Source organism: Drosophila sechellia, chromosome 3R, assembly GCF_004382195.2.
Source record: "Drosophila sechellia strain sech25 chromosome 3R, ASM438219v1, whole genome shotgun sequence".
Lineage (NCBI taxonomy): Eukaryota > Metazoa > Arthropoda > Insecta > Diptera > Drosophilidae > Drosophila > Drosophila sechellia.
The window spans coordinates 21088961-21107946 of NC_045952.1; the positions used below are offsets into that span (position 1 = coordinate 21088961).

Genomic DNA, 18986 nt, shown 5'->3' on the forward strand with positions numbered 1-18986 from the left:
ACAAACTCCGGCATTTGCAATAATATTATTCTCTAATCGGTATATACATGTATGTACATATCATACAAGGAAACATTTATGTAACATACTCTTGGGGGGCAAAAAAAAATATGGTTGAAAAATAATTCAGAATTTTTTTACATATTAAATTATCTTGCTAAGAATAATGATGTGCAAATGCGCCTTTTGCCAGAGCCATAGTTATATCATATGCGTTTTGTGCCCTGAAATATAACACGAAATGAGATGAAGTCAATAATCTATTCGTAGTGCTTCCAATCCCGACTTACACGTCACTTGTCGTCTGCTTAGTTGTAATATCTAACTCTTTTGGATCAATCAGTGCAGAGTTATCAGGATGACAGAAATAGGCAATGGAGTGCCGGCCTCGATGGCGAACATCAACCTGATCGGGAACCACTACTCTATGTTGCTGTTAAATTAAATGAAATATAGAATAAGTCATCTTAAGTCAAGCTTATAGTCATACCAAGGCATGGTAGAGCTGATCTGTCCAGATAGCCAAGGTTTCACCGGAGTTTATGAAGAGCGCTCCTGGCAGATGACCCACTCGCTCCCACTTGTCACTGCCCCGCAGCTTGACCTCCAATCCACCCTCCGAATCCTGAGCCAACAGAGTAAAGGTGCAGTAGTCGGCATGGGCTCCACATCGTATGGAGCTTCTTCCATGATCCTGATCTTCCACGGGCGGGTAATACAGCATCCGCAGGGTGGTCAGATTAAAGCGATCGTCGGACAGCATATACGAATGTTTATCCGTGAAGAACGAAGGTGGAGCAGCCAATGAAATTGCCAGAGCTTTCAGAATCAACCTACCCAATTCATTGAAGTCATCGACTAATGAGTTGATGTGCCTGCTAAATCCTGGTAGCTGCTGCTCGGTCAGAAATTGATCCTGCAGCTTGCATATATTATAAGCATGGCGCAGCTCCGGTGTCCTGCCATCAAATCGCTCCATTCCCGGACTCACGTAACCATGATTCTCGGCATCTGGAGCTTTGCTTCTATCATATGCCGATTTAACTTCATCTGGCAGGTCGACAAAGCCATCGAAATACTTCCAAGCTTTTTTGATCTGATTGGTTATAGATTCAGTTCTCGAGGGTCAAAGACTCATTGAATTATATACCTTCTCATTTGAAATTCCGTGGTTTATTAGCAGAGCATACCCCTTTTCAGATAAAGCCTTTCTCAGATTTTTCGCCACGTCCTCAATGGAATTTTCTAAATCTACAATGGGAACAGCATTTCGCGAAAGCAGAGTCTCAGTTTCTGATTCCATTGTTTATAAAAGTATCTTATCAAATGAACTGGGGATGTTGTTATTCCAACCTCAAGCAGAATAAGACTGAAGTCAAAGCAAAGAATATTATTTTTCAGAGAGATTGTGTGATAGATTGTACTAGTTGGTACTTTTTCATACTATACTTTTGGGTTATCACTGTAATAAAAACTCCCGTAGAAAGATTATTGTAGAAGATTATTGTTCTCATAAATCAAGAAGTATATTTGTTTAACTAGCCAAATACCATCATACAATCAATATTATCTATCCATAGCTATATAGCAGTTATCAAACGTAAATAAGAAAAACAAACAGCAGTTACATACGAATCGATTGTTTATTGTTTGCAAATAAAATATACAAAATTACATTTTATCATAGAGTTGGGCATGACAAAAATGCGGACAGTTCGACGCGGTGTTGTCGACAGGTAAAAGTTCAGAGTTCACCGATTTTTGCTCGCCATTCGCCTGCCCTAACTTGTCTTCGACTTTCACAGTCCATAGGATAAAGTCTAATCACTAAACTATAATATTTGGTACTATTACACTATCCCAATACAGCAGGTGCAACAATCTCTTGCCCTCTGCAATGGCGACTGATCCAAAAAAGTACAAATGGGGCCGCGTCCTCGAACTAACAAAATACTACGAAACAAGCTTACGCGACTACAGATTGTATAATATCCATCTTGACCTATGTATAACTAGGGGGAGGATATGGGAGGAGGCATGGGATGGGAGCGCGGGAATCTGGGCTGGGCTTTGAGGGTGGAGGAGTGTGAGATTTCAGGGATAGGGAAGGACCATAAAAATAAGTGTGCATAGCTTAAGGTAGCGCCAACTAACGTCGCTTCCTACTCCTTTTTCGCCGCCAGCTTGGCCTGGGCAGCCGCCTCCTTCTTGTAGTTGGCTACATAGAAGGCGCTGAACATATAGGTGAAGAGTCCAGCATTGAAGGTCAGGAGTGCGGCAATGGACTTGGGGAAGTTGCAGTTGGGCTGGAACTGGATCTGCAGTGTGTGCACGAAGATGATCAGGAATTGGACCTACAGAAAAGAGGGGAACATCAAACCAAATCCCAGCTTTTCCCATGTTAAAGACCACTTACAATCTGCAGGATGGTGATGTACTTCTTCCACCACAGATACTTCTGCACCTTGGGTCCCATCGCGGAGAGGAGGTAGTAGGCGTACATGATGATGTGGATGAAGGAGTTGATGAATCCCAGCAGAGTTCCATGGCCACCGGCGAAGTACTTAACACCAATGAAGGCACACACGGGCATCAGGGTGTGGTGGTACAAGTGGAGGAACGAGATCTGGCGCTGTTTCTTGCGCAGCACAAAGAACACGGTGTCTAGCAGCTCCGTAATCTTAGCAATGTAGTACAGCCACACGGCACGAGCCATCTAGAATTGGTATTGAAATAATATTTAAGATTTGATTTTAGGATACATAGATGCTTAGAGACCATACCCTCATGGAAATCGGATCCGATTCGTAGGTGACCGGCTGGCACTTGAAGTTGTAGTGACCACCCCAGCCGCCCTTGTATCCCTCGTAGAAGAGCACCCAGCTGAGGAGCACTTGGACCGCATTGTAGACCAGGAGAGTGTTCTTTAGCTCGAAGGGCTTGCGATCCCTCATGTAACGAGGTCCTGCGTACAGGCAGAAGTACAGGTACGCTCCTAGGATCATGAACAGCGGTCCGGGGGCATTCGAAAGGAACCATTGCTAAAAGAAACCCATTCAATAATATATTAATTAGACAAATATAACAAAAAATTAAGATAAAATCAAAAACTCAATACCCACCTTGGTGCGCAGATCCTCGTGCTCCACGAAGAAGTTGACCATCCGGTCAACAATGGTCGTCGTCTCGTTCAGTCTGACCGACATATTGGCTGGCAGCTGGAAGAGTGGGGTAATCAATAGATTAGTTGGGTTATGCACTGCCCCATGGATTAGCACCTTCTACGCGACCGTGGACCTGGCGGCGTAGAAGGTGGAAGCAAAACGCATTCGATCTGTGTTTGATTTACGCGCCGTGAGCATTTCCTGTTAATCAACCAGACACACAAACTTAAAGTAATGCTGCCCAAGGCGAAACCGCGCCTACGCTTCGACAGATCGGCGGAGTATATATATATATAGTATAAATATATATATGTATGTTTATAGATAGTCGGCGATATTTGCATGATGGTTGCGGGTGCGAAATGTCATATTAGTAGAATCGTGTAAATCAGCCATAGCGTTGCAAATTTCCGAATGCCAATAACCCGGCGAATTCTGTTAAAGTTGCGGAAAAAGCCGCCAGGCTAACAGTTTAAAATGTAATTTATAGCTGGCTCATTCGAGCTCTTAGACCCAAAACGATCGCATCAGCACTTATACGCTGCGCATTTAATTCTTTTTGCCACAATTATGAATTACATATATTGTTAAGTGGCTGAGGCAGTCAACGACAGGGATCGGGCCAAAAACAAGGGACACATTGTGGTTTACGTGAACAGAACTGGTTTCGACGTGATTGCTATGGCTGCGTTAACTTGGCCAAATTAGCCGGTAGATTGCCCCGCACCTCCTGCTGACTAGTTTTTGTTGCGGCTTTTTGGAAAAACCCAGGAAGCAGGATAGTCCAAGGACAAACTGTCAGGTTCATGCATCATTAAGTTTATGGCTTTAAGATGGGGGAACCGGTTGCTTCTGATTATTGGTTTGCTAGGCACAAATCAATTTTCAGTCTTAAAACGTAAAACATAAGTGATGAAGAGGATATCTGAGTCAATCTTTTACATATATTTACGTTATAAGAAGCTCACATTACTTTGCCCTTTTCTGTGTCTACGTTCCTGGCTATTTTCGTTCAAAACTTACTACTCGTAACTCCTACAAAGCTGGAGGCAAGGACACCAGAAGGAATTTTATGGGCATTGTTTCCAGCGAAACCAGTTTGGGATGCAGTTGCTGCAAAAGTTGATGATCGTGATTATCGGTTGGTCGGCCCATCCCAAATCCTTTGGCAATGCTGACTAGGCGGTTTCAATGTCCAGTGATTTCGGTCGTTAACTACCCATAATGGTGGCCAACATCAATGGCTTGCAAATAGCTGGCCCAGTTTGGCTTTGTCGAAGCCACTTGGCCACTGGAATCATCATTTGGCCCGGGCGATATTAATTATTTGAGCACCTGCCATGTTGGACTCAGGTTCGCGCTCCAAGTGAACGCCATCATCGAATTACCCAGCGTTTTCTGTACAGTCATCGCGTTTGGCGGATTGGCGGAGTTGAGCGCCAAAAATGCATTCATTCGGCTGGATATTGAGATATTGACTAACGAGAATTTCGTCTGACTTATTTGCATTATTTCGAGTGCCTTTGACGAGTGTTTTTTGCAAGGCCGGCACTTTCAATCGACCAACTCCAGCCAGCCAGCCAATGGTGTTTTCGAGGGTGTGAGATATTTCGCAAGAAATCCGCCAAGCCAACTTACATTCTACAAATTCTACAATTCCCAACCACTATGGATAGAGCTAGGAATAACAACGACTTGGTATTATTCTATCTTGCAGATCTCTATGCTAATTCCAAACTTGTTTTATTTGACAGCCAGCGAAAATAATATTATAAACATTATTCCGTGTTGGTTTTTATGGCTGCTCCACTAACCTGTTAATGCAATGTATACTCGAATTTCACAGCCAAAACTCAAATAAAATAATAAATGAAAATAATAAATATTATATAATGAAATCAAAATGTTCTACCGGTTTGCCGTTGCCAGCAATGAAATTTAATTCTGATTTATTCGGTGGTCGAGTGTTGAACTTGGACTTGGTTTTGGCTTTGGTTTTGGGACTTTCGACGGCGAAGCTCTTTTATGGCCACTTAACAGTCATAAATAGTTAGATAATATGTGGAGAATTCCAGTTTTGTATCAGGAGGCCACGGCTTCCATGTGTGTTTCCCCCACCCATCAGAACCTTCCGGTCTCAGAGGTCAGTGAATCGCTGTAAAAACAAAAAATGGCATATTTGTTTGCCTATTGATTTTCTGAATCGTCCGATGTTCAAATGCAAATCAGTTTGGACTTTATGGCCAAAAACACCAAAGTCAGCGTTAGTTTGCATACATAGTATAGAACTTTTCCCCGCCTTTCGATGGCCAAAAATTCCAAACAAATAAGGCGATAAACCAATGGAAAAACTCTGGTTAGATAGACCCTGAGATCTGCTCTCGTTTTGCATAATCTTAAACCAAAACATTGCGCAAATCCTAGCCACTTTTCCAACAATGTTTACGGCCGTTTGCATGCCAATTAGCGATTGACAGTGAACGAATTGCGTGGCAGCGACAGAGTAAATATTAAATGAAGCCAAATAATGGCAAGGTAATAAAATAATATATATAGAAGTATCACCCGCTGCCCTGACGTCACATTCCAGTTTATTATTATGCGATAATCAGCGCGGTTAGAAGTCGGCCGATAAATTCTAGACACGCGCCGAGCGAAAGATTCGCACGTTTCGTTCTGTCGCCAAGCTGGCAACCATTTTTGGTAAGCCAAACACATGGGGCGTATGCGCAATGCGCGGCTCATTATGCTACGGATTCAAAAGTCGGGTTCTATTCTATTTACAGACTTTATGGACAAACTCTAGGCTGATAAGAGGCCGCTTGAGAAGGTCTGAGCGGCGAACAAAATGGTTTGGAATGTTGAGGACGGCACTCAAAGGTGGAACACTCAAAAAAAAGTACAATAAGGGTATACTATTATCAAATACTGGATTCCATATCTCAAAACAATAAAATAGTGATATTTTCTTTCTCTGCCAGTTTTGAGCTTTTAATGGATGATTTTGTTGATGGCTACCATAAATTATAAACAAAATGCAGGTTTCGTTTTTTGTCAAGTGTATTCCAACAAAAGAGAAGACAAAATATTGAATTCGAAGACGGAGCGGCAGCCTCTGATCAAGCGATTGAATGGACCTAAGGCAATGGCATCGGCATCGTCAACGCATTTAAAATCTCTGGGAAGGTCGCACGTTTTGAGGAAACAAAAAGCGGAGTCGAGACCCGATCTCTTGCATTGGAGAGCAGCATGAGATTCGTCCACATTATCCGCTCCCAGATGCGGATGCGGATCTTTCGGGCGTGGCTAGCCAAACACATACATAAGTATGTACTCACATATATGTGCGTACATAGTGGGCACCTTAGGCACCATAAACATTGGAGGCGTATTATCTGTGGCTCAGTCTCTTTTCGTTCGCTGATTTGAATTTTTATTGGCTTAACTACTTTGCATTAGCCTTAGTTTGTGCTCTGACCTTGAACTAGTGGCTAGTGCGAGCTGCTGCAGGCGCATAAATTAGTCGATTTAAGCTAAAACCACATTACTGACTTCCGCGTGGCGGGCTGAAATAAAATGAAATGATATGAAAACTTCCAGAAGGAATGCCTGTTAAACAGACTCCCGGCATTCCTGTCTCCAATTAACTGGACTCAACAAAGTTCCCATTACTACAAATGTCTGTAAGTGCTAGTTGAGTCAACTCATTGGCAATATGTCTAGATCGATCGAGGTATGATGTGTGGGATATACGACGGCGAATCGATTAGATCGGCTGTACTACACCCTCCGCCATTGACAAAGGCGGCACGAATGTAAATTATTCCATATGCTTTCTTCTGTTATTCGATTATTTAAATATTGGCAATTTGTCTTTATAAATATGCAATTACCTGTAAATATTTCCCAATGCAATTGCACACGAAAAACAAGTCAAAGTTCGTTGCCAGAGTCTTTCGTTTGGCCAGCAGCAGAATAAATTACAATGGAGAAAAACAGTCACTAATTGCGCATGCCACAAATCAAATCGCTCGATAGACAGTCGCATCGATCACCACCGCCGTGTGTCGGGCCCTTCTTTTAATTATGATCAATTAGATTGAAGACTCTGGGAAAAGTACAGCGACAATTAACAGCTTTTCATAAGCAGTCATCAAGTGTTTCTTTACTCAATGATCATTACACTGCCTACTGTTTTTCCACCGATATTAATGTCATTGCACTTGCGTTCGCAAGAATCATTTAGTGCAGCTCAAGGGTGCCCAGATTGACCTAGTCATTCTCTCAAGCAATAGCATATGCATTCGGTGCGACTTCTGACCTCCAATATTTGCCATTGTCATCATCTACATCATCATCGCCATTACCATCGCCTTGTTCTGCCTGGCAATTTGTTTACCTTGCCATTATTATCAGCTCTTCTGGCCAAAACTACCCCGTGCCGCCTTGTTGAGCATACAAGGCACTTGGAAACGCACTCGGCCGAGGGAAAGATGAAGAAATCCCAAAACGAGATGGAAATTTGGTGGATCTTTTTTATTGTAGGTGTGACCGCCAGCGCATGTGACCCCAATTGGATTCAAAATATTAAAATGTAATTTGGCAGGGTGACAAATGTCACCGAAATGTGGCATAAGCATACACAGGCACAAGCACAACGTGGAGTCACCCAGAAAGACGCCAACGTGCGAACGGATGTGCAGCAGAAACCTTTTGTGGACCCCGATCCCAAGATACCGTGGTAATTTCGCTCTCCGCCTGACTAACTATCTGCCCGGGTGTTGACGCCAAGAAAACAACAATAAAATCATAAACAAATTGTGGGCATGCGTGAACGTCATCATCGCCGCCTCTTTCCAAGGGCAATTCCAGCCGAATTATATATCGGTGAAAAATTGCTGGCAACTGTATGATCGCACAAAGCGTGATAATCAAATTAAATCTTTCCATGAATGAAATGCGCGTATATTCGTATTTCGAAATAAAAGATCAACAATCGGACGAGCCCAATAAACTTGTCATGTTCTTATCACATCGCAACTTCGGCCAAAGTATAAACGTATTGGCCAAGTTGTTTTTTTTTTTCTTTTTTGGGATTTCCGTCGATGTGTATCGTTACATTTAGCACTTCTTCTGATTGTTATTTATATCGCAAACTTGTCCAGTTGTTCCCATTGTGTCGAAAGTGTAACGCGAAATTCAGGGCTAAATCGCAGAGCTGAGAGATGATATAATGCTGCCTGAAATCGGATGCCCAATACACACGAAAAATTAAAGTGAAAATACTTCACACAAATCATACAAATATATTCCAAAGATTTCTGTACAAAAATAAACTAATAGTTCAAAAAGGAATTATAGACCTAAAAATGTATATTTATATTCGAATTTTCTTATCTAGTTATCTTTTTTTGGCTGTGCACGAAACAGTAGTAATGCAACTGGTAGTGGCATCTTGTATCAGGTCCAGATGCGTTCGACTTCATCTGCGAGGGGTTACAGTAACGTTTAAAATTGATCAATCGCGATTTACATATGAGCCACATTAGCTACATATGTGATTGACTTGGCCCACTCGCATCGACTTGTTGGCCATCTTTATCTGCGGGCACCACAGCTGGTTTTGTAAGCCTCCTCTTTTTTTCTTGTCTCTCCTCTCTTCCATGTTATTTATTTATACAATATTTAGTTTGTATTTTTCTTTCGAATTCGTCCATTCCCGGGTCTTTGGGCTTGGGTGTCGTTTCGCAATGACCCAAAAAAAAAAATGTCTCAAATCTTTAACAGGTTGCCATCGTGTGCGCATAACTTAGCATAAAATCTGAACACACAATTTTCCATTGTATTTCTTCTATAGTTCTTAAACACTTACCTTTCTGTTGAATAAATTTGTGGGGGGAGCCAAAAAATATTGAATGGATGTCTGTGATTTATTTGCGGCACGACACAGCACACGGCACAAACGAACACACAAACAAACGGAAGCAGCGAAGGACAGACACTAAAAGCACTTTCTGTTATCCTTCGAGGCAATATCACGCATACGCGGCGTTGTCGATCAGATCAGAACACACAGAACACGAGGCGGAGGATCTCGAGATCTCCAGCTCCACGAGTACCCAGCGAATACTTGGCAGTTGAGGCGCCGACAGCAGACTAAGCGATATCCCAGCCCTACAAGCGGTCTTGTAGCGATCGTATCACGGATACGAATACGACCGCCTCGCTTTCGGCCAAGATTCGCAGTCGCAGTCACAGTCGTGGTCGTACTCGGCCAAGATCGTGTGGCTATCGCCGATGATCGCAAACGGCAACAGGTGAGCAGGCAGCAGCGCTTCGTTTCGGCCAGAATCCAGCTCCAGCTGACTGGCGGTCATTGCATGGGCTTAAGAGCCAGTTCTAGGATCTCCCCAGTTAATTACCCATCGGGTAATGTATTTAATGTATGCAGACCGCAATGCGAAGTCGATAATTAACTTAATGCGATTTGCAACTATTTATGAGAAAATAAGCGCACCTATTGCAGCTGGCAGTGGAGCAAATCATAACAGAAACCAAATAGTAAACCTGACTGCATTTATCATCGACTGGCCCATATGCCTTTGCCTTTGCCATTGCAGGTTTGTGTGTTTCTGTGTAAAGTGTGCAAAAATGATTGTGCAATTAAATGGCCCCAAAATGCCTCCGTCCCAGAGCTTCCAGTGGCCACTTGATGGATTTCAGCCGCGTCATTCACTCGGAAAGTCACAGTTTTCAGGCACTTTTGCACCGAAACGCTGCATTACGCCGAACGGACTAACCCACAGCGTGGGGCTAAACAGAAGCCTACTGGGTTCCATAGACGCACTGACTACGGGCACAAATGCATGTCTGACATTTGCCACCGTTGCTAATTGCTCAATCAGAAGGAAAAGACAACATAGTTGGGGAATAATGCAGCCAACTGCGGTTTATTTGTTAATTGATCGATGCGAAGTCACACCCACCCATCCCACGCATTTGTGGATCTAATGTGCACTCAATCGCGATTCACCGAAATCTGTACCTCCAACGATTCATTCACAGATTGCTATTGCCTTAATCTTTGGATTCCAATCCGGCCGATGCCCAAATCGATTCCGATGGAGCTTCCGCCATTGCGAAGGTCGCCCCCGCCGAAAAATGTTGGCATGCCCGACGCGTGCCCGAATCTCATTTTGGAGGTGCTCTATGTGACGAAGCTTATTTAAATTGCTAAATATTTTTGGCAATTCGAGGAAGATTCTACGCAGCGCGTGTTACGTTAACCAGCCCAGCGACTGAACTGATTTCAAGGCGTGTCCAGCAGATAACAAAGTAATCAATTGGAAGACAGTCGAGACCACCATTTAAGAGCCTACAATACCACGTTTTTCAAACAACAATACTTCCTAGCCAAGAACAAAGTAAAGATAGGGCTTGCCATATGCACAAGTGCAATTTAATGTTTTATGAATAATCAACTAAATATAATGTTCGCAATAACATTTTATGTTAAGCCACTTTAATAGTTTTTTTTTTTACGGTCTTCATGTTTTGATGTTAAAAAAGTCATTATCATCATAAGTAAATAAAGGAATAATCAAAGTATTGCGGTACACTTATAAATACAATTATTAAATTAATAACTTAGCACTAGTTTGTTTTATTTAATCTCGAAAATCTTTTAATTCACATTAATTGTAAATGTCGCATTTTAAATTCAACTCTATTTCGAAACAAGCAACAAAATGCACAGTTCAATAAATCAGTTTATTGTTTAGCGATGATTTCCGTAAATTTTCCATCCGAATTTTCACGTGTGTTCAATACAAAGCATTTCAAAGTCAATGTCGTCTGGCGGAAACAAAAGACTTCGGACACAAACTCGCGTCGATGCCCCGGAGCATCGGTTTATAGATACTACTAATGCTGTTCATTTAACGACTCATTCGATTAGAGCTTTTTATTCAAAGCATCTTTACATTGGCAACAACAAAACGAAACGAAAATAAATAAAAACACTGGTGGGCATTATGCGGTTTTAATGTTTTTGAACTTGACAAGGTACCATAATTTGCATGAAAATGATTGGATTCGGTATTTCTGCAAGAATAGGCTAAATCGTTAGGTGGCGATTCACAAAAAAATTCTGCCTTCTCTTTGTCTTATTTTGCTCTTAATTTAGTAATTTTCGACAGTTTTTGTCGCTTTTTGTGGCAATTCTTGTGCGCAATCGCCTGCGTACATTAAAACTCAATTAATGCGTAACACTTAGAGAACGCCGATGGTGGAAAAAACGCAACATAATGCTGACGAGGTGAGGTGAACTCAGGCTGATTGGAAATCAATGAACTAACGAACTGGACACACAGCGGATGCTGTGCGACAGCCTTGACCATAACACTTAAACGCCAAAAACCTTCAAAGACCAGTTGCCACTTGCTGGCTGTCAGTCTGCGTCTGGGTCTGCCTTTGAGTCTGAGTCTAAGTCTCAGTCTGCCTCTGAGTCTCACTCGCATGCTTATTGAATTATTGCACAGACCATTAATAAAGAGCTGAAAGCCAAAATCTGGGTGGCAATCTGAACTCTGCATATATATATATACATATGTATGTATGTACATGTACGCATTTTGGAGCCGACATTGAACTGCAGAAAGCACCGATACACGGATGCTGATGCATATCTCATAATGACGATGACAGCCGAGTGGCGATAGCTTCTCTTCCGGATGGCCCACTGCGGGAATCCGGTTCCTAGGTCCGCGCAAATTGCCAAATTACGCGTAATGCGCGTAATTAGAGTGCGGACATATGGCGTATGCATTGGCCACCTAATATCGTATTTAATTGCAGGTGAAAGCCCAGTTACATTTTAAAGTTTTTGGTATAAGAAAAAAACAAAAGTTTGAAGATAACTCCAATTAGTTGGGCACCTCGAAGGTAGCTGAGTAAATCAGAGCAAAACAGTGACGATTAATACTTAAATTTTGCCTTAAACAACACAAACATTTCCCCATCTGGCACCCACTTGTGTCCACTTGATTTGCATTTCTCATTCAGTGCGGGCTGGATTTACTGCATCTTTTGAAGTTATTACGATTTTAACTTATATTTTTTGGATTTTACGGCGCACGGGGGCGAATCGGAGGAGCCATTATGTTTGATGTGTTCGATTTCACAGTGAAAACTTGATAAGTTCGATGCGAGTAATAAAATAATAAATTACAATATATATTCAACACTAAAAGACTAATGGTACGTCGTAATATTAAACTTTTTAAATGATTAGCATTTGTTTGATAAGTATCCAAAAATGCGTAGATTTCAAAATCATCAAATCCAAGCCGCACTGTACCATTTAGCTATGCACATTAAGGCATTTTTAAAATATTTCTCTTTGGCTTTGATTTCTCCCACTTTGTCCAACTTCCGAACTGATTTTCGCCTTATTTCGACCAAGTCATTTGCTTTTTTTTCTGTTGAACTTGAATTTTGTTGCTAAATTAAAACCCTGCAATCGCATTTAGTTGAAAGACACGTGCCGACAAGTTGTCAAGTACAAAGTTCGATTTATTTGCGCCGTGCAAAGTAAAAGGTTTAAAGATCTGCGGATTCGTCGATAGAAACTGGCACGCGGCGAAGACAATGACGACGCATAGAACACAAGGCAGCGGAGGAATCAGATCGCGATCCGAGATCTCGGAGACTAGACCACGGCTGCTCACTTCATCAAGGGGGTCAAAGTCAACTCGGCATTCGCCCAGTCATCAGCAGACTGAACTCCACTAATAACCCCGATGCGGATTTCTAGTTCTCTGCAGCGGTATTTATGGCCAGGCATTAGGGTGATGGCAACCGCCGAATTGCCAAATGGCAATCAGCAAACCTTAAAATAGTTTTTGCGCCAAGAAATAAAATGATATATGGCTTAATATAGCAATCTTTACCAAAACGCTCTTTTAGAAGTCTCAGCTTTTTTATTGTTTTGATTCGCTTTATGTTTTGTGATAGATCTGCATTTATAATGTATATGGTGATATAATATCTTAGGCTCCATGCGCGATGCTCTGCCGTGTGGGTGCATGGATGCGGGATTTGTGATGTGCAGTGTGTATGTGTGGATATAAAATCAGACCTCATTTAACGATCGAAACGTATGTTCATTACTCCATACAACCCTAACAACTCTAAGCGGTAAGGTAAATACTAATGCCACAAGGGGATCATCTAATTGCATAACTTAAAGTAATTGCTTGGCTGGCATTTTAGCTCCTTTAGCTCCTGTTTTAGCAATGGAACCCCTGAGCGGAAGTCATCTCGTTTTGCCAATTTCAGATGCAAGCAATTCTGCACTACTCGAAAGATCAATCAACTTACGACAGCATTAAGTAGACAAATTGGAATTTTATAAATAATTGTACATATATTAATTTCTCTACTGCAGATTTCATTCGACAATCAACTGTTTTTGCAATTTTTTTTCTATGCAAGATTTTGATGATAAATGCGCGTAATTGTGTGTAAAGTGTCTGTTTGTGTCTTCTAAATGGTTCTGTTGATTTTGTATAACAAGGTACAAATGCTCCCCAAACGCTAAAAAGGTTGCATTGTAAAACTGCGCTAGTTCGCATTAATATATGTATTACTCGTACTATGAATGGGATTGTATGTGCTTATACGATGATTGTTCCTTGGCGTCCACTTCAGCATCTAAAAGGTTATTGGTTCGATGGGAACAGTGCATTCGCTATACATGACACGGTACATGGCCATTTCAGAGATGCCGTGGTAGTGGACAAAGGCGGCCGCAATGACCAGTATGTGGAATATTTGATGTGATTGACCCTGCAAAATAAAAGACTGTCAGAACGGAGCATGGGTCAAAACCATCAAGAACCGTACCCAAATGTCGAACTTTCCAGGAAACCAGCGCTCGGGAACACGGAGCGCGTATAGCAGCGCACCAAGAATGTAGAGGAGGCCTGCAAGGTGTATTTTGCCATTGTATTACCATTATTTTAATATGTATATCTACAAGCACTCACCCATCAGAATCAGCCATCCCAGACTGGCGCGGCTCATCTGGCTGAACCAGCCCTCCATGATACTATAGTGGATAGCTGGAATCACACCCGACAAGCCAAAGCTCATAAATACGCCAGCGCGCAAGGGACGAAGTGCCGGCTCCGAAAACTTGTCCCATAGCGAGACCACGATGGAGAGGATACCCAGAATGCTCACGACGGATAGGTATATAACCTTTGGCTGGTAATGACAGTAGAAGCCATAGTACAGCCAAGGCACAAAGGAACCCATGATCAGCAGCGCAATTCCACAGTAGTCAAGTCTGCCGGTAAACAAAACAATTAATATGATTTTCATTCAATTGGGCGAGGAATACTTACTTAGAAAACAGTCTTCCCATCTCTACAGAATGACAGCTCAGTGTATGAAAAGCGAATGAGAATCCTAGGCACACAATCGCACCGATGAAGAAGGCGCCAAAAACGATCTTCTCCTGTGTCTGGATCTCAACCGAGGGACGCGAGATGAAGTATAATGCCACGCCGATGAAGGCGATGCAGCCAAGAAGATGTGTCCAGATGTTGCCCGTTTCCGTGTGTACGCGGAAAATTGATTTAAAGCACGCACGGAAAGAGGGGAGCGGTGGGCGATGGCCGCGGTGTAGGAAGTCGTTATCCTGCAGCCACTTGGGTAGATTTTTGTAGTGGCACACTTTCCAGCTAGCCTCCCAGACCTACGAATAAAATGAAAAAAAAAACATATCATTCAATAGATAAGACAATTAGTTACCACAATAGTTACCACTATAAACAAAAAAAAAAAAAAAAAAAAAAAAAACAAATACTGTCCCAACCTTTAATACTAAACAATTATTACTATTTATTGAAATAAAAACAAAAATACAAAAGCAACAAAACACAAAACATAAATCTTGAAGAGTATCTTTCATTTAAACCATTCTTCACTTGGCTGCATCACTTGGCTTACCTTGCGCACAAACTCCTCTGCCTGCTCGGCGGCATTGTGTGCCAATGCGCCCAAATCAATTTCATCGGAGAGAACTCCGGCCTTCAGCACTTCCGTCATCTGTGGAATAGAGTGATAAGACATTAAACAGCCCTCAAAACGGATATGAAAAGCTTATTAACAAAGGAAAACTAAAAGCAAATGGGACTAACGACTGCATTTTCAGCTTGCTCCTCGACTGTGTCAGGGTTTTGGCTTCTGTAAGTTTCTTGACTGAGATCCGGCTCCAGATCCGGGTTGACACGCACTATAACCTCCGGCTGGGTCTGCATCCTGAACGGCTAACAGAGATTCGAACGGAACTAGAACTAAATGTGCGAGGCAATGAGCGATCGTACTGTGAAGCCTCTGCCAGTCGCATACTCAATTTGTTTAGACTTTGTTGGCGGAACAAGAAAGCACCGAATGCGTTCCGCGATAAGATAAGCTTGCCCGAAACTGTCTTCGGGCATTATCAGCACCGCATCGACGTACATTTTTGATTTTTTTCCAGCATCTATCGTATAAAGGGCTAAAGCCTTTAAAGCCGGTGAGCAAACGCGCAGATTGTCTACAGTATAAGGCTCAAAGTCAAGAAATTTTACAGCTTTCGGTCAGACATTAAACGCAAAGAGAGATAAGGTATAACTTTCAAATGGCTGTGGAATATGCTTTAAATTGAGCAATTGTATTTAGTGAGTCATAAAAATGGAGAAATTGCCACGATAAGGCTTAACTACAATGGTTATGTTACATTTGAATCTGGCAAATAGACATTGGCCGATGCAACATTTCGATTGATAAGACGCCCGACATTGAAATGACTGCCTGCGCAGAGTGAAAATTGCGACTAACAAGTGGCAGCCGATAACCACGTGGTGGTGGGTCAGCGATAAGAGTTCCGCCACATGTTTTGACGATTGCATTTCGTACTTTTCCACCTGGTGGAAATGGAAATGAAGGTTAATAGCCCCGACTCACCTCCGCCTCAATAAGCTGTGTGTCTTCCGGGGTCGAGGGGAGTGGACAACCGGCGTCATCCTCCTCGACCAACTCATCGTCGTATTCGAGAATGTCCAGATCATTGGGGCTGAGCGAGTCCTCTGGTCCCCAGCCACGTCGCTTGCGCAGAATCATCTGCACCTGCTCAAAGATGTCCTCGTCGGAACCTTCCCTACGCAACGTGGCCGTGGTGGTGGTCACAGCCTCGCCGGTAGCGTGTCCTTCGGCGTCCATCCCGAAAGTGGCTCGAGCCTGGGTGGTTACCTCCACCTCGGCAGGATGGCTCCCGCCACTCACATCAGCCGCTGAGCCCTGTTGCTCCAGAAGATTGGTGGCCGAATCCATGGCCTTACGATCCCGAGGATTCGTTTTGCACTCCGCAAATAGTGTTCTGTAAGAAAAATACGTTCTGTTCAATACGAAAAATACGAATTTAGTTGTTCGAAAGCAATGCTAAACGTTTGTTAGCTCAACGCTAGCTCGTCTGGGAAATGCGATATTTGTTTATTTGTTTATTGGTCTGCTCCGATCGCATTGCTATATAGTATGGAGCGACCTTTGGTCCCCAGTTAATCGGTTGTACGTAGCACCTAAGTCTGTATCTGGTAGCTTTGTGTGTTTTATCACTTAGGGAACTAGCTGCCAATTACGTTTTTTACATAAGACGGGGTCCAAATGCGAGTGGGATCCTCAGTGGGTTAAGGTGCACTTGGTGTTTCGGGGAAACCATTATATACAGATATATAGCAAAGTGCATGGAAAATTCAGCCAGAAGGCCACGTGTGAGTGGAATACTACCAACTGGCTTAACCCCCACCTGCACTCCACTTGCGCAGTTCCCATTTTTTTATACGAAGTTACAGAAAGTGTCACAACACACAAACAAATGGTTAATCACTCGATTTCACTGGCGATTCGTTACTATTCACTTACCACTCGAAAGTCGCGCAGTTGGCGTGGCCCAGGAGTCAACACTGGCGCGGAAAACTATTTGTTGCACTTGCTTCAATTGCGTTCAATTGCAGTTTTTCATCTGTTTTCCCTTAATTTAATTTTTTCTGTTTTTTCCAGTGTGACTGCAAGCGCGAAAGGGAAAATCACTAGCAGTCATATGGGTAACGAGGGAAATACGGTCATACTTTAAAGCACCAGCTGTTAACGTCTGCTAACGCTACTTTGTAGTCTTAGCTCTGTAAAACAATGTGGCAACTCTGTGCAGAGCGCGCCAATATTTGAAATTGCTAGCCAGCAAATCTCATTGCTCCCGGTAAACAAGGTGCTTTCATTATTAGTCAACATTTTTTGAGAGCTAACAACTTTTTATTGGCGATCAAAGGTGGTACTTCTACTGACCAAATATTGGATATTTGCGTAAATACCTAGCAGGCATTTGTTTTTTTTTTTTTTCATGAGAAATTACCGTGACGAAATTACAAGACGTATGAATAGAAAATTTTCCTCTAGTCTGTAAACACTTCAGTAACAGAGAAATTGTTTTCAAAAAATGTTAAGGCATTTCATTAAAAACCATCAACAATGAAGTCGACTTAAGCCTGGTAGTTATGAATTAGCATGTGTAGTTCCCCGATATTTAACCTACTTATGTATGCATATATCTGCCATTCTCTGGGCACTTTTGCAAAGACAACAAAGACAGCATCACAACTCACTAAATATATATTTAAATTAATTAATTCAAGTAATACAAGAATGTCCACTTTTAGCATTTTTAGAAAGAGCATTATGGTGTTATAAAAACCCACAAATGTAGGCAAATAACAATTCTAATAATAAAGAATCTTAATTGGGAAGATAAAATGGTGTTTGGCTAGTGAGGAAATATCACCAGCCATGCAGGCCCAATAAAGATTCACTCGTTCGGCAAGCTCCTAATAGCGCAATTTAACTACGTTTTAATAGCGCCCTTAGAATATTTATTACACATAAAAGCTACTATGTTTAGTCAAGAGTGATTCATCTTTGTTAACCAAATTCACTTTCAAGCATAAGACTATAGAACTTGCTTTGCTCAGGGGCAGCCCATCAAGATGATACCCTATTGACCAATCCAGGCCAATATCATCCATCAGCTCTCGGCGTTCTGAGCAGCAACGTTAGAAACTCGGCCAAGGAGCAGATTTCGCACAGACCCCGACTAGCGGTATTAATCGACTGAATTAATACATTTAGTAGCGCTGAAGTTCAGGGTCATAATCACAAAAGAGAAGCGCCGATAATGCGAGCTGTTTGTATGACGAGCGCGCGATAAAAAATGCAAAACGGCCAACTGCCATGTGCTTCAAATGGAAATGGATATGGAAATGGAAATGCCAAAGACCCGGAAGGGTGGCGACCAACACAGCTGCAGTGCATCCAACTCGGCAAACATTTGCATATTTGACCGGGCACTTAGCACGTGGGTGGGAGTGCATGGGTCACACAAATCACCTGGGAGTCTGGGAGACTGGCAAGAGTAAGTGCGTGAAATTGAGCCATTCAGGGGACGGATAATTGCTTCCCATCGACCTGGAAATGTGTTAACTGCGCCCGTAAACCCTATTTGCGTAGTTAAGTAAGTGCCAGTTATCGAGTTGGGGCGTGTCATCCCCCAAATTGACATGCATACATATATATACACACTTATAACTATGCTGCCAATTGAGTTCGTCTCAATGACGTGACGGCGATAATAAATCAATTGTCTAGCGGTTTATTTAAAGCCAATTTTGTTGCTGGGAATGAGAACACAGAAAGAAAAATCGTATTGAAACTTAATAAACATATTAT

General features: G+C 42.3%; 3 protein-coding genes across 5 annotated transcripts; all 3 read right to left on the reverse strand.

Annotated features, from left to right (window-relative positions):
- Positions 1–20: 20 nt before the first annotated feature.
- Positions 21–1347, reverse strand: LOC6607449 (2-oxoglutarate-dependent dioxygenase htyE). Of its 2 annotated transcripts, none has more exons than XM_032722591.1 (4): positions 1151–1172; positions 491–1086; positions 291–433; positions 21–224 (listed from the first exon to the last, which is right to left on the reverse strand). In XM_032722591.1, the coding sequence occupies exons 2-4, from the start codon at positions 977–979 to the stop codon at positions 158–160; spliced, it is 699 nt and encodes a 232-aa protein (XP_032578482.1). In that variant the 5' UTR covers positions 980–1086; positions 1151–1172; the 3' UTR covers positions 21–157. The 2 variants fall into 2 exon arrangements, with proteins under 2 accessions (XP_032578482.1, XP_002032218.1); XM_002032182.2 differs by having other exon boundaries at positions 78–224; positions 491–1096; positions 1151–1347.
- A 277-nt stretch (positions 1348–1624) lies between these two features.
- On the reverse strand, positions 1625–9327 carry LOC6607450 (elongation of very long chain fatty acids protein AAEL008004). Its single transcript, XM_002032183.2, has 5 exons — positions 9037–9327; positions 3123–3218; positions 2784–3041; positions 2417–2716; positions 1625–2354 (listed from the first exon to the last, which is right to left on the reverse strand). Exons 2-5 carry the CDS (start codon positions 3204–3206, stop codon positions 2163–2165), a joined length of 834 nt encoding a protein of 277 aa, XP_002032219.1. The 5' UTR covers positions 3207–3218; positions 9037–9327; the 3' UTR covers positions 1625–2162.
- Positions 9328–13124: 3797 nt separating this feature from the next.
- On the reverse strand, positions 13125–17287 carry LOC6607451 (adiponectin receptor protein). Of its 2 annotated transcripts, XM_032722587.1 has the most exons (7): positions 17133–17287; positions 16179–16590; positions 15180–15278; positions 14573–14925; positions 14213–14514; positions 14070–14149; positions 13125–14012 (listed from the first exon to the last, which is right to left on the reverse strand). In XM_032722587.1, exons 2-7 carry the CDS (start codon positions 16542–16544, stop codon positions 13878–13880), a joined length of 1335 nt encoding a protein of 444 aa, XP_032578478.1. In that variant the 5' UTR covers positions 16545–16590; positions 17133–17287; the 3' UTR covers positions 13125–13877. The 2 variants fall into 2 exon arrangements, with proteins under 2 accessions (XP_032578478.1, XP_032578480.1); XM_032722589.1 differs by lacking the exons at positions 16179–16590; positions 17133–17287 and adding an exon at positions 15371–15550.
- Between the last annotated feature and the right edge of the window lie 1699 nt (positions 17288–18986).